The sequence below is a fragment of the Oncorhynchus kisutch genome, linkage group LG11 (assembly GCF_002021735.2).
Source record: "Oncorhynchus kisutch isolate 150728-3 linkage group LG11, Okis_V2, whole genome shotgun sequence".
NCBI classification, from domain to species: Eukaryota; Metazoa; Chordata; class Actinopteri; order Salmoniformes; family Salmonidae; genus Oncorhynchus; species Oncorhynchus kisutch.
The window spans coordinates 21,339,640-21,365,949 of NC_034184.2; the positions used below are offsets into that span (position 1 = coordinate 21,339,640).

The 26,310-nt window shown below is 39.6% G+C and overlaps 1 protein-coding gene across 1 annotated transcript; it reads left to right on the forward strand.

Moving 5' to 3' along the window:
- The first annotated feature begins 281 nt into the window (after positions 1–281).
- LOC109899878 (myomesin-2) lies at positions 282–26,310 on the forward strand. Its single transcript, XM_020495495.1, has 36 exons — positions 282–382; positions 2,079–2,190; positions 3,302–3,359; positions 3,671–3,825; positions 4,480–4,566; positions 6,342–6,430; positions 6,616–6,666; positions 8,148–8,312; positions 8,436–8,597; positions 8,807–8,948; positions 9,432–9,631; positions 9,733–9,786; positions 10,378–10,505; positions 10,906–11,089; positions 11,445–11,619; positions 11,713–11,834; positions 12,713–12,900; positions 13,012–13,138; positions 13,426–13,607; positions 13,688–13,802; positions 14,397–14,559; positions 14,869–14,975; positions 15,374–15,418; positions 15,823–15,959; positions 16,246–16,390; positions 16,495–16,557; positions 16,906–16,973; positions 17,216–17,329; positions 21,188–21,275; positions 21,378–21,416; positions 21,908–22,013; positions 22,933–23,096; positions 24,106–24,142; positions 24,381–24,403; positions 24,500–24,555; positions 25,291–26,310. Exons 2-36 carry the CDS (start codon positions 2,099–2,101, stop codon positions 25,744–25,746), a joined length of 4,287 nt encoding a protein of 1,428 aa, XP_020351084.1. The 5' UTR covers positions 282–382; positions 2,079–2,098; the 3' UTR covers positions 25,747–26,310.

Here is a 26,310-nt window from a genome sequence, read left to right on the forward strand (position 1 = left end):
AATGATCCTCAATTTCATGGATAGAGTTGAAAAAAATTAAGTATGACATTATTTAAATGATGTAAACTGAACACATTGTGCTCAGTCCAAATTTTGTAATCTGCAAACTGCAAACTAAATATTGCAAACTGGATATAGTTTTTATGACCTATTCAGTGATCAAAGAATAACTAACACTACGTGATCTGTGCCTAGCCTACTGCAAGTAAGAAATTATGTTACGGGTTGATGTAAAAGCTATATATAGTCATATGCCTATCCATAAATGGGATGCAAGAGTTGCTGCACTCTGTGTGGTTAATCTTTGGTTTTCATCAGCCAGTGACTCCCAAGTGGGTTTAGGCTGACCTACCTCTGCTTTGCGCTCGTGTAATCTCTTGGGGTAAGTCATGCCTATTATTTCCTTCCTTTTCAGATTATTGGATTTTTCAGAAATGTGTTGAATTGAGAGATGCATGCTTGGTTCTTGGTTATATCAGAATGTTGAGATTGATTAGTCCAGTTACCTAATTAGGGCCTAGTCTACTGCCTAGACCTTGACATAATAAGGATATTATCTAGCAATATTCATTTTAATAGATTTTGGACACAAATGATTGATATGAGAATATTGCTCTGATGGCATGTTGATAAATGGAGGCATCAGCTTATATAGACTTTTAAAATGAATTCTATAAAAAGACAGTTTACTTTGTCTTCTATATGCAGAGAAATGTGGCTCAGGAGTTCAAGTGTCAAGAGGTTGATATTTCTGGTACCTGAATCTCTGATGTTAAGCACTTTTGCTGCACTTGAGAATTAGCTGAACCTGACTGATAAATGAATGAGCGAATAAGATAGAAAAGGAAAAGAATAGAGTCAAAAAGCTGTTATTTGGTTGTAAACCTATTCCAAAACACATTGAGAGGCAATATGCAACTTTTAGGACTGGGAATTGAACTTTTTCCATATTCAGAGAACATTTTCAAAGCTACAGTAAGTTTTAAAGTAACTGTCCAGTGAAAATCTCACTTTTAAAAGTTAATATTCTGTTAACTGACACCCAAATAACGTTGTCCTTTACTCGTATTTGTGGCCAAAGCATACATTGGTGAAAAACACTTCAAAAACTCCACCTCAAATTTGTATCTCAAACAGACCGTTTAAAAAATGCTTGCTATTTCCTCACAGAAAATGATGTCATGTTGGCTCATTGGCTGAGCTGGCCAATCAGCGGTCTACTGATGTGAATATTTTTTATGACCGGTTTACGCCCACACATTTCTGTTGTTGGGGTTCGCCCGGCAGCCTTCCAACAAAGAAAAGCTGCTTTTTAATGAACATACTTAACAAAAAAAAAATTGGAAGAAAAACTATTTCACTCATATTGTAATTAATTATAGGTCATATTTCATAGAAATCTGCAAACACTGGACAGTTACTTTAAACTAAGTTTGGATCTTATTCCCATATTATTTACTGCAATTAAAAATAACTTGCAAGTGCTCAGACTGTTCTTATGTCTGTTAATATTCAATCTGTTAAAGGCTATATGGTTTTGTATGTTCTTATTTATCACCACATCACCTGTGAATATAGGCTATTTTTATCTCCTTCATATGGTCTGAATTCTATTTAGATTGCTGTATTGTCAGAATAACTGGTAATAACTGAATTTTCATAGATGAACACTTAAGCCATTAACTAGCTCTAAGCCTCAACCCCCTCACCATCTAATTTAAACCTCCAATGAATTTGCTTTCCATTTCTTCTGCCCATAACTCAGACTCTTCCATTACATAAGAACAGGCCCAATCTTTCGCAGGTTTGATGGAATTCTATCCCCAGTGTCTGTAACCTCACAGGCACTAATACCTAAGACATATAATTTAATGTTGAAGGACATACTGTATCATACTGCATATTGTGCCCTGAAATGCATCAATGGATCAAAGAGCCCGATGCATTGTAGAAATTCTACATTAACATGGTTTGTTGCCATCATCGAGATACAACTATTATACTGTATTTCTATGATTGCCATTATGTTGCTGTTAGCCAATAGAATACAGTAAGTGTGTTCCTTATTTGAAACACAGGTCATTAAAAGTGATCAACTATGGCTGCGACAGTTGCCAGACACAAGCACGTGCACGTCAGCCATGACTACCACAGTGCACAGTCTAAGGTGGTAGCAAAGCAGTACACAAGGTAAGGAGATTGGCCCATTGGAATCCTATGCTTCATTTGAAACATACTAGTGGTTTGGAAACTGGTGGCCAGATTTACAATTGTTTGCACAGGAGTATAAATTGCACCTGCTATTTACTAGAGTAAATTAAGCATTTAAACTGTATAGAGCTTATTTAGCATTAAATGTAAATTAAGACAGTTAACACATTTGTCCCGGTCTTTATTCTCCTCTTAGAATAAAGAACTGGTGTAAATACATAAAGTAAATCTGGCCCTCGGTGTACAGTTTCAAATGGTAGTTAGTGTATTCAGCTGGGCATTTAACAGTGGCTAAGTTTACACCTAGAGAGAGCACTTGTAACCCACTAATAGGTTGGTTCCCTGTTAATTGTCAAATCTCATATAACTATGCAGCCATCCTATTGCTACTACATCACTGGATCACATTCTCTTCTATAAACTGGGGACACATATGCTTTACTAATTTGTATGATGACTAATTGTCATATTTGTTTGTGTATGATAATAATACAATTAACATTTTCCTCTGTAATACACCTTGGACTGATTTGCCTTTAAAGAAGGGTGTGTTTACTTGTGTTTGTTGACATCAGGAGTAGAGACAGGACACTCATATTAGTTTGCACCATACATTCTATGGATTGTACACAGTTTCATCTGTGTCATCTCCGATCACGTAATCTATATTACCTGTACACACTTCTATGATCATTCTGTCAGGTATGTATAGACTGATGATTCATCCGCAAGAAATAGTACATTAGGTAATTTGCCAAAAAAGGGCATGAGAATACTGTCAACAAGATGCTGTTAGAGGTATTTTGATGCTAACGAAGTGCTCTGTAGCTCTATGACTACATTTACTCAGCAATAAGCCAATGATTAAAATGCAAATAAGATGCTTACTGTATGTATAGCAAATAATGATTGTTATGGTTAGACTTAACATAGATTTTTTTTTGTGGTGCTTAGTTTTTCACTGTGTTGGGCCTTTCTTATATTAGTTCGTAAATGCTTGTTAACTTAAACAAAATTAGCTGTTTACACTGTTTTACGTTGACTTTTTGTAAATTATCCTTTAATAACTAAGTTTGTTTTGCTCATATAGCTCTGAGGTGGTGGAGGATGATTATCATCACAAACAAGAAACAAGAATCCAGGGAGTGGTAAGGTCCTCATCAGTCATATTGGGAGATTTCAGCATGTCACCATAATTAAAGATGTCATTTGAAAAAGATGAGCGAAAATATTATGTATCAGATCTGCACAAGGACACCTTTCACACGTTTGAGCCAAGCCAAACCGTATTGTGCAGGCTCTGATATTTACTTTTTGCATTATCCTGTCTAGCACGGTTCCAGTAACTATGATGGATGCATTACCTGGCCAGGGCAGTACAGGTCGCCTCAGCTTGGCTTGGCTTAGTAGTTTGAATAGGGTATTGAAGAAAAATTTAAAATGTCCACTTTACCTTCAGGTGAGGAAGAAGATGGTTGAGAAGTACGTCCGTGAGGAGTCTATGATCAGGGGCCCTAAGTTCCTGACCACACTCCGATCCCATACCGTTTGGGAGCACACTCCCGTGAAGCTATACTGCACGGTCGAGGGCTACCCAACCCCTTTTGTGAAATGGTAAGGATTCAGACTAAATACAGATGTAGGATCATCATTTGAGCCAGTTTGCTACAGCAGTAAAATAAGGCTGCAGCAACAAGAAATGTGAATTATTACGTGGATAATAATGAATGGACATTTTTGGTAGGGGTGGTACATTTATTCATTATGGCAAATCAAGTCTGACATTTTTAAACCTAGAATACACTACAAGTTTGCAAGAAAATTCTCAGTTGCAAAAGCGTGATCAAATTAAAATCCTACATCTGTGTCCAAAACAGTCATTCAGCAAGTTCAACAGCAGCATTTAGCTGCTTATCTATCGGTGCAGAATGTTATTGTACTGGTGTAGCACAACGGGAGAACTGCTTAATGCTAGTGTTTTTCTTTCATACCCTCTGTTAGATTGAAATAGTGGTCAAAGTTTTACGGATGATTGATGGTGTTAGATTTTAGCTGAGGTTAAGAAGTCAGCATAGCTAATCTTAACCTGTTATGGGCTCTGTAATAATTTTGTAGTTTTACACTAAAGGTATACGTTATGACACAGGTACAGACTGCTTATACACAGTCACATCACAATAGTCTACATACTGTTATTACTTTTTTCCTGTGTTGTCACAGCCACTTGAAAGACTTCATCTTAACCATTTCTAATTGATTTCTCTCCAGGTATAAAGATGGTGTCAGCATTGACTTATCGTCAATGAAATACAATGTGCAGGACAATGTTGGAATTCATAACCTGGAGATCGTCAAGTAAGTTATTCTCACGGGAGGAAAAACCTTAGGCTGCACAATGGATACACACATTCAGTGATAAAACAATCACAGGTTTTTATGTTATGGGAAATCACAGGTTTTTATGTTATGGGAAATCACAGGTTTTTATGTTATGGGAAATCACAGGTTTTTATGTTATGGGAAATCACAGGTTTTTATGTTATGGGAAATCACAGGTTTTTATGTTATGGGAAATCACAGGTTTTTATGTTATGGGAAATCACAGGTTTTTATGTTATGGGAAATCATAGGTTTTTATGTTATGGGAAATCACAGGTTTTTATGTTATGGGAAATCACAGGTTTTTATGTTATGGGAAATCACAGGTTTTTATATTATTTAGATCCATTTGTCCGGAAAACATTATTCTCTCATGGTAGCTTATCACCCCCATTTAAAAAGTCTTATACAATATCATGACTTTGCTCCTGGACCATCTGAGATTTTCATTGTGGCCTCCCTGCATTTCACTCACAATCACATTGTTTACTGTTAACTTAATTAACACGCAAGTGTTCACAAAAGGGAGCCTTGTGAATGGTGGAGCCGTAGCGGTGGAGCTTTTCCAATTTAGTCCAAAGCCCCCCTGGGCACCGCCCTCATCTTGAGGACTCATCAGCTGTTCATAGAAAAGTGCTGAGCTCTTTGTCATTTGATCCTGGAGCTCCTTAAAGAGCACTGTATACGCTCGCTGTCAGTGTCAGGAGCACCAACGCTAAATCGCACCTTAAGTCTCAAAGCTCTTTTTGCCTCTCCAAATCAAAGTGAAGGGTTTCAATAAAGAAATGCCACTCTGTATTCTCCCTGGGTTCAAACTCTTTCACACTCAAAGAAAACAACCATGGTTTGGAAATATTGAGGGAAAGTGAGCATGGACAGCTTTAAAATGGCATATGGTCAATGTCTTATATCTGTCACTATTCTCAACCTCCTCTCTCCTTGCAGCTTTAGATGTTTGCCATTCATGTCTTAGAGCCTCTCATGAATATCTCATGAATAATTCATGCAATTGTTTTTTTCCCCTGCATAGCATTATTCTCCTGTCTTAAGTTCCAAACATTTGATAATATCTGACCTTGAGTGTGTGGTTATACTGTAGAGGTCAAAATAAGAGACCCTTGGGGTGGAAGGTACTATAGCCTTGCGGGTAGGAGCGTTGGGCCAGTAACCGAAAGGTTGCTGGATCGAATTCCCGAGCTGACAAGGTAAAAAGCTGTTGTTCTACCCCTGAGCAAGACAGTTAACCTGCTGTTCCCCAGGTGCTGATGATGTGGATGTCGATTAAGGCAGCCCCCCGCACCTCTCTGATTCAGAGGGGTTGGGTTAAATGCAGAAGACACATTTCAGTTGAATGCATTCAGTTGTACAACTGACTAGGTATCGCCCTTTCCCTTTCCTTTCCCTTACAAGCTAGAAAATTATGTATATTTGCAGTATTCATTTACTGTGCTTTCATAAAGTCATAGCACCATTTCAAATGAGGATCATGGCTTGATATTTCCCAGTAATCATTTTGTCAACAGCAATTTGCATAATCTGCATAATTTGTTATCCTTTGAAAGTTTACCATCCTGTAAATTCAACTCAGGAAATTATGTTTGGTGGTTAGTCAATTAATCAAAGTCCTACATAGAAAAATATACCCACACAAACTATAGATGGAGACAAAGTCTAAGCCTTAGGTATTGCTGAGATGTTTTTATGTGTTCATGTACATTATCAACAATGTATTCTTCTGGTATTCCCTATAGGTGTGAAACCGATGACACTGCGCAGTACACTGCTGTAGCTAGCAACATTCATGGACAGGTCTCTACTCAGGCCTCTGTCATTGTCAAGAGTAAGTTTGGCAAAGCAAACATACAGTATATAAGTTTTGTTAATGCATAGATTTTTTATGATATGGCTTATTTAAATGATAACGCTATTTATATATACTTGATTTATTCCACAATATAATATTATAGTGTAATGTATTTTGTTGTTGTGTAGTGATTGTATGTGTATAATATGTCTGTTTTGCAGGATTCAGAGAAGAAGGGCATTTATCTTCCTTTGCATGGCTTCCTTACACAAGTAAGTCCACCCAACACCACTGTCCTGTGTATTCTTCCTGATACATTTATCCTCTGAGTAGATCTTGACCACTGTTGAGTCAAATCCAGTAACTGGGGATTGTTTGAATATGGCAACATTCTTCTTGAGTTGCAAGGATGTAGCCTACATATAAAAATGTTTATACTATTGTGAGAGACAAACAAACTACTGCTACATATAAAAATGTTTATACTATTGTGAGAGACAAACAAACTACTGTAGATTAAAATCAAATCAAATGTATTTGTCACATACACATGGTTAGCAGATGTTAATGCGAGTGTAGCGAAATGCTTGTCCTTCTAGTTCCGACAATGCAGTAATAACCAACGAGTAATCTAACCTAACAATTCCAAAACTACTACCTTATACACACAAGTGTAAAGGGATAAAGAATATGTACATAAAGATATATGAATGAGTGATGGTACAGAACGGCATAGTCAAGATGCAGTAGATGGTATCGAGTACAGTATATACATATGAGATGAGTAATGTAAGGTATGTAAACAAAGTGGCATAGTTTAAAGTGGCTAGTGATACATGTATTACATAAAGATGCAGCAGATGATATAGAGTACAGTATATACATATACAGTGCCTTGCGAAAGTATTTCGGCCCCCTTGAACTTTGCGACCTTTTGCCACATTTCAGGCTTCAAACATAAAGATATAAAACTGTATTTTTTTGTGAAGAATCAACAAGTGGGACACAATCATGAAGTGGAACGACATTTATTGGATATTTCAAACTTTTTTAACAAATCAAAAACTGAAAAATTGGGCGTGCAAAATTATTCAGCCCCCTTAAGTTAATACTTTGTAGCGCCACCTTTTGCTGCGATTACAGCTGTAAGTCGCTTGGGGTATGTCTCTATCAGTTTTGCACATCGAGAGACTGACATTTTTTCCCATTCCTCCTTGCAAAACAGCTCGAGCTCAGTGAGGTTGGATGGAGAGCATTTGTGAACAGCAGTTTTCAGTTCTTTCCACAGATTCTCGATTGGATTCAGGTCTGGACTTTGACTTGGCCATTCTAACACCTGGATATGTTTATTTTTGAACCATTCCATTGTATGTGGCAAAAGGTCGCAAAGTTCAAGGGGGCCGAATACTTTCGCAAGGCACTGTACATATGAGATGAGTAATGTAGGGTATATCAACTCAAACATGCATTCTCAACATATGAAAATAATGTTTGTTTTTATTTATCCCTGTAAGAATCGACAGAGACATTATCTGATGAAACCTCTATACTAATCACAACATAAATTGCACCTTTGTATGGATAATTTTTAAACACAAAGTCTTCCAAATAATTCAGTGCTTTCTCTCTTTTAAAGTGTATGTAATTATATACATCATTGCAGAATATACTTCTGATCATGGTCATCTATAATTATATTACTAAAATAGAGTCATAATACTGTAAGTCTATCCTGTTTTACTATCTTTTGCAGTTCCCATGTTGCCAGAGATCAAATACACCAAGATCAACATCACCTTCCTGGAGACTTTTGGCTCGGTCTTTGGAACAGAAGGAGACACGGTCACATTGGCAGCCACAATGAACATTAGCCCCAACCTAGCCAATCTGCAGCCTGAAGCTCAATGGTTCAGAGATGGTAACACATTTTCTCTTACAATCATAACTGCTTTCAATAACAGCCGATTTACAAGACCATTTTAGTAACTTCAGCCACGGACAGTCCCTCACTTTTAATATTGGCATTTTTGTTTTGTTTTAGATCATCGGCTGTCAGACTCCAAGTGGGTGAAGATAGAGTCTGGAAGAGGCGAGTCCAAGCTGACCCTGCCTCACCTGAACAAGGATGATGAGGGCGTCTACACTCTCCGTATGGTGACAAAGGGGGGAGATGCTGCGCACAGTGCATTCGTCTCCTGTGCTGGTAAAAAATCTGCTAACTTTGAGAATTGTATACCACCTCTGTGTGTACCAGCAATTAATCTACTTTGAAAACTAGTATGAGCCATATTCTTCTATTTTTCAAAAAGCTCTTTGATCCTTGAATAATTCTGTTCACATGGCATTTCAAATATAGCGTGATGTACTTTGACAGACTGTGATGATGTGACTTGCTTTGTGTACCTATGCCAGATGGTCCACCCCCAGTAGCTGGGTCTCCAGGTGCCCCTATGGACATCAAGATCCATGACGCTAACAGAGATTATGTCATCGTGTCCTGGAAGCCTCCCAACACCACTACTGAAGGCCCCATTATTGGATACTTTGTGGATAGGTAACGGAAGGTGTTAAAATGGGAATCAAATGTGAATATATCCAGCTACTTTTTCCCGCTACTTTTTCCCTGATGCCATTACCTGACCAGGAAAAACTCCAGGCCCTCGTTATATACATTCTGGTAGTTTTTTTTCTTAAAATCACATATCATTCTAGGCCGAAAATGGGTGGCAAAACTGTAAATTACAAGCTATAATCTCCCACCACTGTTCGTGGGGCGGCAGGGTAGCCTGGTGGTTAGAGCGTTGGACTAGTAACTGGAAGGTTGCAAGTTCAAAACACCCGAGCTGACAAGGTACAAATCTGTCGTTCTGCCCCTGAACAAGGCTGTTAACCCACTGTTCCTAGGCCGTCATTGAAAATAAGAATTTGTTCTTAACTGACTTGCCTAGTTAAATAAAGGTAAAATAAAAATAAATAAAAAAAGTAGCTTGTGTAGCTACATATTGGAGATGTACCAATTTTCCTCAATTTTTTGCAGATGCGAAACTGGAACTGAAAATTGGGTGCAGTGCAACGACTCCCCCATTAAGATCTGTAAATACCCTGTGCCTGGCCTTTTTGAGGGCCACTCCTATTACTTCCGTGTGCGGGCGATAAACTCAAAAGGCATCAGCAAGCCCTCCAGAATGTCTGACCCCATTGCCGCCCTGGACCCAACTGAATTTGAAAGACTCCATGGTAATGTGAGGATGAATTCATAAACTTTAACTTGTGAGGTCATGTATTCCCTAGAATCAAATGAATCTATATAATTTTCTGTTTTTATCTTTGTTTGACAGCCATCAAGTTGGGTGGTAAACTTGACGTTGTAACTTACTACGATGACGTTGAAGGTACTAAATGGTTTTCTATGATGTATGGGGGTCCTTGAAACTCGATAACTAGTTTGATACAAAAATCTTTGACGTTCTTCTAAGCAGTCATGCTATTACTTTTTTAGGCTTATTTCTTTATACTTCATCAGTGTCAGTAGCACTAAGAAGAATAATGAGGGTAAACTACCCATTTTGAATATTGAGATATCATTAGCCCCTCACATTGTACCATGTCTTCCATCTGTATAATAAAACACCAATAACAACTGTCACATTTCACATTTTTCTTTTCACGATTCTCCCGTCTCAATAATTAGCAATAATTATACAGCCTAAATTTGGGCTCATCAGAGAGCTGCTGATTAGTTTTTGATGAGAATTCCATCAGGATGCTAAGATCCAACCATCTGTGGCACCTTCTTCAGACTGAATGTAACACATCTATACTAGCAACAGATCCATGTGCATAGACAGGCTAGAGAAAGTCTTCAGTACTACAATTTCATAACCTTGAAAACATTTGTTATTGTGACAATATTTTTGTCAACTCGGGTGATTGTTCCCACTTGGGCAAAAACAGTAAATCTCTGTGATGTTTTGTGTCCGTAGACGAGAAGAAGGTGCCAGGAACCCCCTCAAAGTTGCATGCCCCAGAGACCGACCGAACATATGTTGTCCTCAGCTGGAAACCTGCCCCCTATCACGGCCGGGCCCCAGTGTGGTACTATATTGAGAAGGTTGGTATTCTCACTGTTCTCCCCCAGGTTAATTTTTCAACATGGAATTGATAGATTTGTGTCCACTAAAACAGGGTTCTCAAAGTGGGGTCTGTGGCCAGATCTTAAAATATCAAAAAAATACAAATGTCTCATTTATTTTTAGGATTATTACTAACAAGAACAGATTTTTTGATTATGAGGTCAGCGGACCCAACAAGTTTGAGAAACTCTGCTCTAAAACAGATGGAATCTTTCTTAAGATGCGTTCAATAGTATAATCGAGGGCAAAAATATTCAGGTTCACCACCCGAATGAATAGCTGAAGTCAGCAAAATGAATTGGAGTTCTATCTTTCTCTCCATTTCATTTGCCTGTTGAACAGGGTGTAAATCTTGTTTTTGGGGTTCTACCATCACAGTGCCTAGCTGAGACCGGTGCGTGGCAGAGGGTGAACACTCAGGTGCCTGTGAGATCTCCTCGTTATGCCGTGTTTGACTTGGCTGAGGGAAAACAGTACTTGTTCCGTGTACTGGCTGCAAACATGTACGGCAGCAGTGAAGCCTCTGAGCCTACTGAGCCCATTCAGACTCAAGAGCTACGTGGTAAGAGGGTCCTCTTCAATGGCTTTATAGCGATCTCTTAGAATCCTCCCCAAGGTTGTTCTCAAGTATTCTCTCTAAAAGTCAAACTCCCTGCAAATCACAGAAATAGTCAAGGGTAGAATTTGAAAAAATGTAAAAAGTCATTCATATTGTAGATTTTGCAAAGAAATAATAGTCCTTCAATTAAAGTAAGTAGATAGTTGACATTTTCCCCTAGACATTAACCCTGTTAATCTACTGTAGGTGAACCCTCCGCTTCTGGTTAAATGGTTGCCACAAGGGAGACTGACACGTCTCTTGTTATCCAATGGGTTGAACTTAAGGAGCCTAACCATGCCCTGTTGATCTACTATAGGTGTCCCCTCCGCTCCTGGTCAGGTGGTTGCCACAAGGCAAACTGACACATCTCTTGTTATCCAATGGGCTGAACCCAAGGAGCCTAACAACCTTATTGGCTACTACATCGATGTCTGTGTAAAAGGCTCCAAGGACTGGGATTCAGCTAACCACAAGCCTCACAAGAGCAACAAGTATGTATTCAGTCATAGACTTATTATTTGAAGAGTGTGATTTCATTCATCATAATATGTTGACATTTTACTTCATCTGCTATTTTTGATTAGATTTGTGGTTCAAGGCCTGACCACTGGTGGGACGTATGTCTTCCGTGTGCAAGCCATCAATGAGCTGGGTCTTAGTGATGAATCACAGGAGTCGTCCCCCCTCTCTGTCAAAGCTGCCCTTAGTGAGTATGCACACACACACACACACACACACACACACACACACACACACACACACACACACACACACACACACACACACACACACACACACACACACACACACACACACACACACGCGCGCACACGCACAGGATATAATTGTCATTAGTCAAGGTTCCAACCAGGCGTAAAAAGTGCTGGGTTCAATCTGGCAGTAGCAAAAGTAACAGCAGAAGAAAAATGCAAATACACAATTTTAGCGACCCACTGTGCTTAGCTGGGGACTCTTTTCTCTGTGATCATAGTGATTCAATTGTAGCAAGGTTATCAAGACTGTTTAACAAGTCTGTTGGTAGCTGTCCAGAAGTATGACAAACAAAGACATCTAACTTTGATGCCTTAAATTGGCCGAATATCTAAAATCAATGTCTCCAATAAAAGAGGACCATTATCCTTCCAATTCAAAAGTTTCAGCAGGACAGACTGGGAGCCTATTTGATTTAGCCAATCGTCATGTACCTTTCTCGTCCAAATAATGTGAATAATTTAGGCAATATGAGTCAAAAACCAACCATTGGCTCAGAGTTCCTTTGGGACATTCAACCAACAACTGCAGATTGTTTCATCACACCATACATTTTTAAACTCATTTATTGGTGATACTCCAAACTATGTGGATGGCAATATTTTGTAGTTTGTAGTGAACAATGATCATATTTAACATGCTAGTTTACTCCATGAGGAATTAAGATTGATGTATTATACAGTGGATACGGAAAGTATGCACTGTATACATGCTACTTAAAGCCTGCACAACCAGTATTTCACCAGGAGTTAGGGACCCCTGCTATATATCCACCATGATACATGTTTAGAAACCTTTAAACTCTGTTTGCAGCGATTCCCTCTGCTCCATATGACATTGCTCTGCTCGCTTGTGATGGAGAGTCCATGGTTCTGAACTGGAAGCGGCCCGTCCACTCTGGTGGCTCTCCGGTGGCTGAATACTACATCAACAAACGCAGGCACGGAGAACACACATGGAGAGAGGTCAACATCCCACCCATCAAAGAGAGGCTGTTCAAGGTATAAATCTGATTGACCTTAGTCAAATAAAAATGCTGTTACAGTTAGGATCATTATGAATCTATTATGCAGTGATTCTAACAGTTTTAATACTTTCCCTATCAACTACAGGTTGAACATCTGAGTGCAGGTGCAGTCTATGAGTTCATGGTTTATGGTGGAAGTCTTGCTGGTCTTGGTGCCCCCTCTGCCCCTAGCAAGGCTTTCCACTGTGATGCCTGGACCATGCCAGAACCAGGTACAGCACTGAAAACCTCTCTGAAACAAGTTGATATTTTAAAGATGTAACAAAGGGTGCACAGTTCAAAGAAGCGAATGCCATTTTACATGCAAATACTGTTGCATATTTAAACCGTAATGCAGATCTCATCCTTTTAATGTGATGATGAATTCTGGAAGAGGTGCATTCAAGCTTATCGGCAGTGCCCCTTCCAACATCAATCATTAAGATAGCAGCACATACACATTACCTCTATACTCTGTGTGTCTGACTTAAAGTAATTTTCTACATTTACTGAATTTCAGGACCAGCTTATGACATGACCTTCTGCGAGATCCGTGATGACTCTGTGGTGGTGGAGTGGAAGGCTCCCGTCTACACCGGCGCCAGCCCAATCACAGGCTACTTTGTGGACTTTGCCAAGAAAGGCTCAGATGAATGGCACTGTTCCAATGAGAGCCATGCTGTCAGTCACCGCTACCACAAGGTACAGAGTATTCCTAGAATACCTATGAGTTATGACAATGTACCCTGTCTGGCACATTTTACAGTACTTGTTGTTTTCAGGTGACTGGGCTAGAAGCCGGAGTGTCATATGTGTTCAGAGTGCGCGCGGCGAACTCTGAAGGTGCCGGCAAGCCTTCCTTGGCTTCTAACCCTGTGGTTGCCAAAGCAGTGGAAGGTACTGTTGGACAGACACAATTCCCGATGCTGAGCTTCAATGTGGCTTAGTACAGAGCAGCATTCATTCAGTGCGTTCCACAGTGAATGTTTATTTGGGTCAGGATTCCCATTAAAATGGGAGTTAGATTAGCTGAAATGTAGGAGAGTAACACCACGAAGTGTGGGGTACACTAGACAGGGATGTTGAGGAGGGGCCTAGGGAGGGGTTGTCTGTTCTTCTGTTGATAAGGAACATTGGGAGGACGTGGGAGGAGCGAAAGATATATGACTCATATGGAGCTCTGTAAAGGGCTTGGAATGAGAGCATCAGGCAACCAGCAGAGAGCAGTGTTGTATTCCGCAGGGACCTCAGCAACTCAAGCACTGGGTGAGATCAGGGAAAAGTCATTCTCACAATTCTTTTGATATTAATTCAACAGAGGATGCAGAACATACAGACACAAATACACTGTGGACATATAATGAACATACTACGCTAGTACTGTATGACTGCACTTAAACACCCATCTCTAGGACATACTGTACTTGCAATGCCAGATATTTTTATTGCTGTTGCCTGTCAACTTCACTGTTTGCTTTGTCAATCCAAAAGGTGCCCAGGAGATGACCTGCACAGTGGACAAAGAGTCAGGTGACATCATCCTGTCATTTGAAAGCTGTCAAATTACGGAGAGCTCCCACTTTGTGTGGAAGAAATTCTACAAGGAAATCACTGACTTCTCTAAAGAAATTGTCATCAAAACAGAGGGCAGCACGTAAGCTATGCACAAAACTTGTTAATAGATCAAATATATTTGATCTAAATAAAACTTCCCAGTAGTGATTCAGAAATGTGTAATAGGTAGCAGGTAGCCAAGTGGTTAGAGCGTTGGGCCAGTAACTATCAAGGTAACAATCGGTTGTTCTGCCTCCTGAACAAGGCCGTTAACCCACTGTTCCCATGCCGTCATTGTAAATAAGAATTTTAACTTGCCTAGTTAAATAAAAAATATATACTTCTATTGATGTGCTAAATATCTCCTCGACCCTATATTCAATGGTGTGTCTTTTCTATTACATTCTAGCTCCAAGCTTATTTTCAAGCACCCTGACCAGGGGGATGTGGGTTGCTTCTCTGTTTCTGTAACCAACACGGATGGTGTTTCTGCCAGCCATGAAATCCATGCCGAAGGTAGGCCCTGGGTGGGGAGTGGATCACAAATAGGAGGTTACTTATTTATAACCCTCATTCTGGACATATCATGGTATAAAATAGATTTTGTCCATACATGCATGTCTACTGTACTAGTACATCTAAATCAACACAACAACACTTCATTATCCGGCAGACAATAATGGCACCCATCACAGTCATTCATAAATATGATATGATCTAGTGATACAGTACATGCATGTCTGGTCTTGTGCAGTGCAGATAACTGTTACTGTGGAAGTATACGGTGACGTTTCATGTAGAAAGGCTTTGCTGTGAAGGAAGCTGTTTGGCTGTTTCCTGAAATCAATTTGCGAAACAGATATTGGATCATTGGAATACTGAAATGCATTTCCCCTTATTTACCTCTATTACAGAGCTGGAGAAAATGCTGGCAAAGAGCTATGGTATCAGACACCCGGGTAGGTTTTGTTTGGATTTATTCAATATGGATTTTTTTATTTTCAATCTCATTCATTCTGGTCCCCATCAAATTATATTTTGGAATACACAGCTCAGGGTAAAAAGAAGATTACATTTTTGGGGGATTTGGCTTGAATAATCTGCATATACTGTATGGGCGTGTGCGCCGTTGTAGACTGATGATGAGGTAAGATCCGTGTAAACCACATAAAGGAGACAACTGTTAATCCCAGAAAATAGTTTTTCAGCCCTTGCTCCATCAATTTTTTAGCATGTGGTTCATCACAGCATTTTCTAATTTTCTGAGGAGGAAAATGTATACCTGTTGAACAAATGACATTTCTTTCACAAAACGTACCTCTATTTGCATCACCTTCTTCCTCCCTTTATCCTGCTTCCACAGTGATCCCTTTAAAGACTCAACTGGCCTACAAGATTCTGGAGCGTGGTCGCATGTGCTTCTGGCTGCAGGCGGAGCACATCTCCTCTGCTGTCACCTACAAGTTCTTTGCTAACAACAAGGAGCTCTCAGCAAATGATGTAAGAGTCACTTCCTTATTCCTGTCAACACTAAACTGACATTGTCTCTGGTCAAAAGTCATGCACTATACAGGTGTCATTTCAGACACAACATGCACAGACAATTTTTTTGTTGTCTTTGAACTCGACATTCTACTCTCATCACGATGTATGGCATGAATAGCCTTTTTAAGCCAAGACTAGAGTAGATCACACAACATAACCACATTATTGGATTCACAAAATTCCCTCAGTAAAGTCTTCTTTTCTGTAAACTTTCTTGGTGTCTTCTTCTCTGTGTTCTCAGCCAAATCATGCGAGTCACAACGTGGAGACTGGTATCATTGAGTTTGTGCTGGATCATTTCACAGAGGATAGCGAGGGTACCTTTACTGTTCAGATCGAGGATGGCAAAGCCAGAGGCCAGTCCTCTCTGGTGCTAATTGGAGATGGTGAGAGCCTGTCTGCTGTGGGGGAGTTGTTGTGCTCGAATACAGGGTAGGGCTCCATGAGGTATCCAGGATTTATTCCATGTTTCACTTTGTTTGGGTTGTAGATTTCAAGGCAGCTCTTGCAGACGCAGAACACCAAAGGAGCGAGTACATCAGAGTGAAAGAAGGTAAAAGTAAAAAATGTGTGAAATTAATTTGAGTAATATTTGAATGAAATATTAATTTCAAACAGCCAGTACACTAAGATGATGATTAGGTATCATAATGAATTATTAAGGTTCACATTATTTATGGAAACCACACACTGTTATCTCACCTGCAAATCCATAAGCCACCCATTGTTACAAGGATATTACAAGGAAGGATATTACACGGATACAAGGATGTTATTAGCAAAACAATGCATTCAAATCTGACCTTTTTGACCCCTTTCCCCCTCCCTCCGAATCCCCCCTCCTCCACCTCTCTCCCTCACATCCCCCTCTCCCACTTTCTGTCTATTGCCCTATTTCCAGGCCCCCACTTCAGTGAGTTTTTGTCAGTCCATGTTGGGGACGACTGTTCTGTTGCACTCATCTGCAAGGTAATTAAACATTCACCTTAAGTACAATTAGATTAGACCAAGAGATTAAATGGAAATTATGGCGTGAGTTATCGCTAAGGCCAACCTAAACGACAAACACAGTCAGCATGATTCAGTTTAGTCATTGTTCCCCTCTGTTGAGAGGCATGATGACAGATGGTGTTGTTGTAGTGCAGTCATGCCTCTTTGTTTGGGCTGGTCCACCTCTCTGCGGGTAACGGGTCTATTGTTTCATAATGCAGGTGGACAATCTGAAGAAAGAAACAGCGCTGCACTGGTTCAAGGATGATGTTGAGATTACCCCTGAAGGGCCAGCCAGTCTGGCATCTGGAGCCTGCAAGTTTCCTATTTCGCTGGTAATTTTATCACATAAACACACAGATTGAACAAACTACATATAATAGCAGTTGTTATGTGGACAATAGGCAGAAGCACAATGGAGTGTCTTGAGACCCTGTAGTTTTAATAATAGGCTACAGTGAATTCCAGTTAAACTGGGTTGGGTGCATTCATACTATGACCTCCATTGCTGGAAATCTCAAGACAGCCATTGAAGAGTTCTATGGCTTTCCATATCATCAGCAAACATCTAGACACAATCAGGCCAAGCAAGAGTCAGACATCTTTGTCGCTAGTACTACAATATGTCGCTGTTGTTGAAGGAGGGTATTATCCGCCTACACGCTCATGCAGTCAGTTCCTAGGGGAATGGTTGGCTTTATACAATAAGACCAGACAAAAACACAGCCACCAAAACATTTGGTGATCATGTAAGAGAAGTCAGAGAAGCGGACACTGATGCAGTCAAGGCGCGTTTTGACTCTCGGTCATAGGAACACCAGCCATTTATAGGAAACAAGAGGAATAACCCTGAGGGGAAGAAGACGAACGCCTCTTTCCTCAGTAGAGCACCGCTGTCATAGAAACCAGTCACATCCAATGATGTCATTATACATAATCACACCCTGCAATCTTGCTTTCTCACTCATACTATGTCCCCACAAAGCTATGAGATGGAAAAAGAATACTCTGATCCTGTGCTTGACATACAGTCGCATGATTGATATTGCTCATCAAGTGGCCACATGTACAGTGCCTTCAGAAAGTATTCATACCCCTTGACTTATTCCACATTTTGTTGTGTTACAGTCAAAATGTATTAAATTGATTTTCTTTCTCACTCAACAACCTACAATACCCAATAATGATCAAGTGTAAACATGTTTTTCAAAATGTTTGAAAATGTATTGAAAATGAAATACAGAAATATATAATTTACATAAGTATTCACACCCCTGAGTCAATACATGTTAGAATCACCTTTGGCAGCGATTACAGCTGTGAGTCTTTCTCAGTAAGTCTCTGTATTGTACAGTATTTGCACATTATTCTGTTTAAAATTCTTCAAGCTCTGTCAAGTTGGATGTTAATCATTGCTAGACAGACATTTTCAAGTCTTGCTATAGATATTCAAGACGATTTAAGTTAAAAACCAACTAAACCACTCAGGAACATTTGATGTTGTCTCGGTAAGCAACTCCAGTGTATATTTGGACTTGTGTTTTAAGTTATTAACCTGCTAAAAGGTGAATTTGTCTCCCAGTGACTAGAATGCTATTTTACAGTAAACAAATTGACAGACTTTCAGCACGCTTATAGGGAAGGACATTAAACAAGCACAGCACTTACATAAATGGCTGATGATTTGTTTAGTGAAATGTATTTAAAAAATATTGTGGTGGCTGTTTTATTACACTTCAGTACGGCTTTTGACATTATCGATCATAGTCTACTGCTGGAAAAATGTGTTATTGCTTTACACCCCGTGCTATATTGTGGATAAAGAGTTACCTGTCTAACAGAACACAGAGGGTGTTCTATAATGGAAGCCACTCTCTCCAACATAATCCAGGTAGATTCAGGAATCACAGGCCCCTTGCTTATTTCAATCTTTACTAATGACATGCCACTGACTTTGAGTAAACTCAGAGTGTCTATGTATGCGGATGACAATACTATACACGTCAGCTACTACAGCAACTGAAATGACTGAAACCCTTAACAAAGAGCTGCAGTTAGCTTCAGAATGGGTGGCATGGAATAAGTTAGTCAAAAATATTTCAAAAACTTAAAGCATTGTGTTTGGGACAAATCATTCACTAAACCCTAGACCTCAACTAAATCTTGTAATAAATAATGTGGAAATTGAGCATGTTGAGGTGACTAAACTGCTTGGAGTAACCCTGGATTGTAAACTGTCATGGTCAAAACATATTGATACAACAGTAGCTAAGAAGGGGAGTAGGCTGTCCATAATAAAGCGCTGCTTTACCTTCTTAACAGCACTATCAACAAGGAAGGTCCTACAGGCTCTAGTTTTGTCGCATCTGGACTACTGTTCAGTCGTTTGGTTAGGTGCCACAAAGAGGGACTTAGGAAAATTGCAATTGGCTCAGAACAAGGCAGCACGGCTGGCCCTTGGATGTACACAGAGAGCAAACATTAATAATAAGCATGTCAATCTCTCGTGGCTGAAAGTGGCTGAGAGATTGACTTCATCACTACTTGTGTTTGTGTGAGGTATTGACGTGTTGAAAGCACAAGCTGTCTGTTTAAACGACTAGCACACAGCTCAGACACCCATGCATACCCCACAAGACTTGCCACCAGATGTCTCTTCACAGTCCCCAAGTCCAAAACAGACTATGGGAGGTGCACAGTACTACATAGAGCCATGACTACATGGAACTCTGTTCCACATCAGGTAACTGATGCAAGAAGTAGAATCAGATAAAAAAAACTGAAAAAAATACACCTTATGGGGGCTTTGAAGCAACACAAACATAGGCGTAGACACATGCATGCACACACATGATAACATGCACACCATACACATACATACACATGGATTTTGTGTTGTAGATATGTGGTAGTGGAGTAGGGGCCTGAGGGCACACATGTAGTGTTTTATGAAATCTGTTATGAATGCATTGTCATGTTTTTAAAATTGTATGCTTGCCTTAATTTTGCCTTAACAGCAGCTAATGGGGATCCATAATAAATACAAATATAAATACAAACCAGGTTTTCCTCTAGGATTTTGCCTGTGCTTAGGTCTATTACATTTATTTTTATATATAAAAAATCCCTAGTCCTTGCCGATGACAAGCATACACATAACATGATGCAGTCACCACCATGCTTGAAAATATAAAGAGTGGTAATCAGTGATGTGTTGTGTTCGATTTGCCCTAAACATAACACTTTGTATTCAGGGCATAAAGTTAATTTCTTTGCCACTTTTTTTGCAGTTTTACTTTAGTGCTTTATTTGAAACAGGATGCATATTTTGGAATATTTGTATTCTGTACAAGCTTCCTTCTTTTCACCCTTCATTTAGGTTAGTATTGTGGAGTAACTACAATGTTGTTGATCCATCCTCAGTTTTCTCCTATCACAGCCATTAAACTCTGTAACTGTTTTAAAGTCACCATTGGCCTCATGGTGAAATCCCTGAGTGGTTTCACCATGATGCTAGTTGTGACTGGGTGTACTGATACACCATCCAAAGTGTAATTAATAAATTCACCATGCTCAAAGGGATTTTCAGTGCCTGCTTTTTTAAATTTTTACCCATCTACCAATAGGAGCCATTCTTTGTGAGGCATTGGAAAACCTCCCTGGTCTTTGTGGTTGAATCTGTGTTGTAAATTCACTACTCGACTGAGGGAACTTACAGATAATTGTATGTGTGGTGTACAGAGATGGAGTAGTCATTCAAAAATCATGTTAAGTGAGTCAATGCAACTTATGTGAATTGTTAAGCAAAAATGTTTTCCTGAACTTATTTAGGCTTGCCATAACAAAGGGGTTGAATACTTATTGACATTTCAGCTTTTAATTTCTCATAACAAATGACACAATCTCAATTATATCTATTTTAAATTCAGACTGAAACACTACATAATGTGGAAAAAGTCAAGGGGTGTGATTACTTTCTGAAGGCAATGTAAGTCCCAGAAGAGCTGAGAAAATTATATGAAATTGGGACAATTGTTTTCAATTATATGAACAGGAAATTACTAAGTTAAAACAATTATTCTCAATGTAATGCAGCTAATGTAGCTTACATGGTCTCTGCTACTATTGCAGAGGGTGGGCCTATCGACTGCATTCTATTTTGATCCCAGAAATTGTGCTTTTATCCAACCTAGTTCTCCAAGGCTTCCACTGGCATTTACAAAGCTACCATCAGCGATGACAGAGGAAAGGATCAGTCCCAAATTGAAATATCCGGCCATGGTAAATATTACTATGAAAACTATATTATGTTGCATCTGAAATATTGTCTTACTGTAAACATACTTTGAACATAATTTTGTTTTATCAACATCTCTCTTACAGCCTTTGATGAAATAATCGAGAAGCTTTCTAAACTTGCTGGTAGGTATTAATATCTTCTTGATTGTCACTTCTCTTTTTAGTATTAAAACAAATTTGTTATCAGTTTATTCTGCTTGTTATTCAACCAGTGCAAGAAATCAGTTAGACTCACTTGATCGTTATATTGCAGATAATTTGTTCCTCACACAGTTGTGGTTTTTCTCAGTGCAGCTAAATCAGTATAGCACAACTAATGAGGAGGATTGCACAGCCATTGGGCATGTCAAGGGTCCTGTTACTCCACCCTCATGAACTGGGCTGCAAGCAACATCTGTACTGTACCTGTCATCCTAGCCAGAAGTCATATCTCCATTACGGCATTTATTGCACTGATTCCGATTCCCAGCACCGGCCAACCAATTAGTAAAACACAGCAAATACCCAAGTTGTATATATCTAAGAGGATATGTTAGCTTAAGAGAAGTATAGAATATAAATGTCAGCATATGTACACTAAAGAACGCATGGTTTTTCCTTTTTTTTCTCTCCAGGATCCTCTGCAGCAGAGCTGGCAATTCACTGCACGGCAACAGGCATTCAGCTCCACTGCCACATGAAATACTACACAGAGGAGATGAAAATCCACTGGCTGCATGCGTAAGCAAAGTTTTTTGGGGGGGTGCTTTTTTATTCAATTATGCAGATAATTAGAAATTATGGAAATGTTTATGTAAATAGAATCCGCACAAGGTTTTATTCCAAGGCTTAACATGAGCCAGGCATGTAAACATGATTTGAGATTATTATAAAAAGGTGGTTATTGAAAAGGAGTGACACAAAAGGGAGACGAGAGACTGCCTCTATTCACACACTATCATATTTTCAATTTTCCCAAATGGAAACAATTATACAGGCCTACTGTACCTAGCAGAATAGCTACAGGGTAAAAACAAAAAAAACACTCCCTCAGGCTTGTGGGAAGTCATTGGTTACAGCAGCTTGTGTAAGGCAAACCAGTTTCAGCTAAACCATGCGTGGGTCTTCTAATCCCTGTATGAACATTTTGAAGTAGCTGCTTCGGGTCTTTACTTTCTTCCAGTGTGCATGGCACTGACAGGGGGAGCATGTTTCAGCATGGCAACAATTTCACACACAATGAATGAACAAAGCCTACCATTTCCCATGATTCCTCACAAATTTCAGCTAGGCAAATTTCAGGACCTCCCTGACTCCCAAGAGGGAAATGGTACATAAATAAGATAATGATGATTCTTAAATGGTCCAGCACAGCAATTGTAGCGGGTCAATATTTGGCAATCTACTAGAAAGTCACACCTATTATGCGAGAAATCTGGACATTTGACTATTTTCATTAGAATCAATCACAATTTCATACAAAGTTTTTTTTAAATGTTCTCCTAATAAATTCCTCATCGAGCTACCTGTGAACTTCAGTTGATACCATGTTTCATTGACTGCTCTTTGAGTAAACCAGTAGGGACCTACTCAATCCAACACAATGGATTCCAAAAACAATACTTATGCTCCATCGGTTCCTCCCCTTTTACCCTTTCAGGGAAAGTAAACTCTCTCACTCTGAGAAGGTGCATATTGGAGGTACCCCTGCCATGGCCATTATGGAGATCCTTGAACCCACAGAAAAGGATAAGGGTCTGTACCACATCCAGATCATAGATACGGAGAACACCTACAGTCGCACCATTGACCTTTCTGGAGATGGTAAGTCAGATGATATCTGATATTGAGTATGTATGTTGTTGTGCTTGTATTGTACAATACAACTTTATCAACCTACTTCTCCGTCAATAGCATAATAAATTAATTCAAAGAGTGATATTAGCACATTCAGCATATGAACCTCAATGACAATACCAGGATAATGGTAACCTGGAAATGATAAACCTGATAAATTAAGTTAAACATTTTGTTTTAAATATTCACATGCATTTGTAGTTGTCTTCATTAGTATGTGTACATAACATCTTAGTATGTGTACATAAAATTTCAGAATGTGTACATAACATTTTAGTATGTGTACATAACATTTTAGTACATGTACATAACATCTGAATGTAGAAAAAGCAGAGGTTGTATATTATTACCATTGCTCTGGCAGTATATCAATGAGGTGAAGTCTTCAGTTGGACCACAGTAATGAGATCACTGCACATCTTTATTAAAATGACCAACTACTTAACACTGTTGCAGTGTTGTCCTGCCACAGTCTTCAACTAACCCATGCAGTGTCCAGTCTCACACTGTTGTTTTGCAGATTTCTACATTTATAATTAAAAGGGCATCTCTGCAGCTGGGTACACAGAAGCAAGCTGCATATTTAGGCAAATCCTGGGGATGAAATAACAGGAACAACAATATTAAAGGTGCAATCCTGGCTCATACTTCAGTTAGTCAACATACTGTTTGATGGCAAACATAATCAAGGGCTGGTCCCTGACAGGTCATGCGATTTTGTGGTCTGGAAACAGTAATGAGTGAGGGAGGATGAGCTATTTCAGGCAAAACAGAACAACATTACAATATTGAGGTATGATATGTCTCTGCCACACTGCTGTTGTGTCTCCAAGACAAGTAGCAGTAAGTACAGCAACAAAAAGAAAGAAAGTAGGCTACTCCATCTATACTTCAAAATTGGTTTCGTATGGTGTAACATTAATGAAACAGTATGAAAAGCCCAACTGTATCCTCTCTTTTCTTTCTTCGTTCACAGCCTACGATAAAGCCTTTGCGGAATTCACAACACTAAAGTAAGATAATCACGTCATACTTCTGTTCAGTGTTCATTTCATGCACATATATGTAGGGCATCAGTACTGTATAAATGCCACATTCCTACAGGTAAAATGCAGCTCTTGGATTCCTACATAGTGTTAATGTATTTGGCAAAGCAGAACATGTGTACGGAGTCAGTCTTGGGGTGAAATATAGCAAGCCTCACTGTGCTAATGAACTCACTAACAATGCCATTCTTCTATTGTTTTCCAGAGAGGAAGCATATGCTGAAGCCAGTGAGTACCTTCTCTTGTCATAATGCTAGATTGTGGCTCTGTGGGAAATCTTTTGGTTCAGAAAATTTTGTGATTATATGATATCTACATTTTTAGATCGTGGCAAAGTGCTGGGCGGTCTGCCTGATGTTGTTACCATCATGGAGAAGAAGGTAATTTACATTTTATTTTGTGATTGAATACAATTATGGGAATATATTTAACGCTAGAACAGGTAACCAGACATGATTTAACACATTGGGAAAGTCAGTGTCAACTATCATAAGCAGGTGGATGCAGCTGATGTCTATGCTCCCAATTTCCATTCAATCTGGAGAGCCTTCTGATTGAGACAACTGTAGCCTATAGGTGCATTATATACCGCCCTAGAGAATCTCCCATAAGGCAAAGATTGTGCAGATATATTGCCTTTTATAGCACCTCATGTCTGGTTTCACACAGCATATGAAATATTGTGGAGTAAGCATAAACTGGGGTCCTTATGAAACGAATACAGTGTGATGTATTTGCTAGGAGTATTCTGTAGACATGTCAGAGAGGTATATGGTTTACATAATGGCAGAATAGAGCTACTTGTAAAGGTCAATGTAACTGGCACGTCTCTCCAAAGTGACTACACTCGCTTGTTTGTAGTGTGATTGGTTATTTTACTTTGATGCTACAAGAGGGGATTTTTTCCAGCGGATTGAGAAACATGCTCATCTCAGTAAAGCAAAGATAAGAGACTAGGGAAATAGGACATGATAAACATAGTAAACTCTGATTAAATTAAAGAACAACACTGCTTAGGTGAGAACAACACGAGCAACATTCTATGTTCTTCTGTTATATCTGTGTTGGTAACCAAGGTCTTTCCATTCCTTCAATTCCTTTGTCCCGCTTGGTAGACCCTGAGTTTGACCTGCACAGTGTGCGGAGACCCAAAACCTCAAGTCACCTGGTTCAAAAATGGTGCAGAGGTGTATCCCGATGACCAGTACTTGGTGTCCCTCGAGTCCGGAAAGTTTGCCAGTCTCACCATCAAAGGTGTTTCCCTGGAAAACTCTGGCAGGTACACCATGACGGTGCAGAACAAATATGGAGGAGAGTCTGTGGATATCGTTGTGAGCATCTACAAGCATGGTGATACGATTCCTCAGGCCAAACCAACTCTAACGCCCAAGTCGATTATCCCACCTAAACGTCCTATTGAGATCCCAGGTCCCAAGGTTGTCACTCCTTCCCCAGCCCCTGCTCATGTCTCTTCTCCAGCCGGTGCCAAGTCCCCCACCCCTCCTAGGGGACTTAAGTCCCCCACCCCAGCTCGTGGCATGAAGTCCCCTACCCCAACAAAGAGAAAGTAAACTACAAAAGCATTTCAATTCCAAAGAGAGAAAGGAAAATAAAAAGTGATTAATCTGTTAGCATGAGTCATCAAATAGAAAGTTATTTAACAGTAGATACCTGTCATTTTTCACTGAAGATGCAGTTGAGCTCCCTTACTCTTTTTCTTCTTATGATAGAGCCAATGTCTCAGAGAGAAAGAAAGGGGGTTTGGGAGCGGGAAGCCAAGAGATATTTAGTGTGTTGGAAGTTGTGCCACAAAAAACAGAGAGTTTGTCACCAATGTTTACAAAGCTGAATGAGCCTTCTAATGAACTTGGATCTGTCTCCCTTGAGGCGCTTTGGTGAAAAATGACCAGCTTTGATGTTTAGTTTATTAAATCTCTGTTTTAAAAGCTGCATTTTCAATTATCTGGTGGAATTGGCTCTCCCTACGGATGGATAACCCCAAAGTGCTGGACCTCCACTTAGCCCATAGTGGCAGGTGCGGCGTTTCTAGTCACTGCCCCAAATAAATCATGTTACCCTCCTCGCCGCTGTGTGTCTCCCCCTGCTTTTGTGTTAATAAAAAATAGTCAAAATCA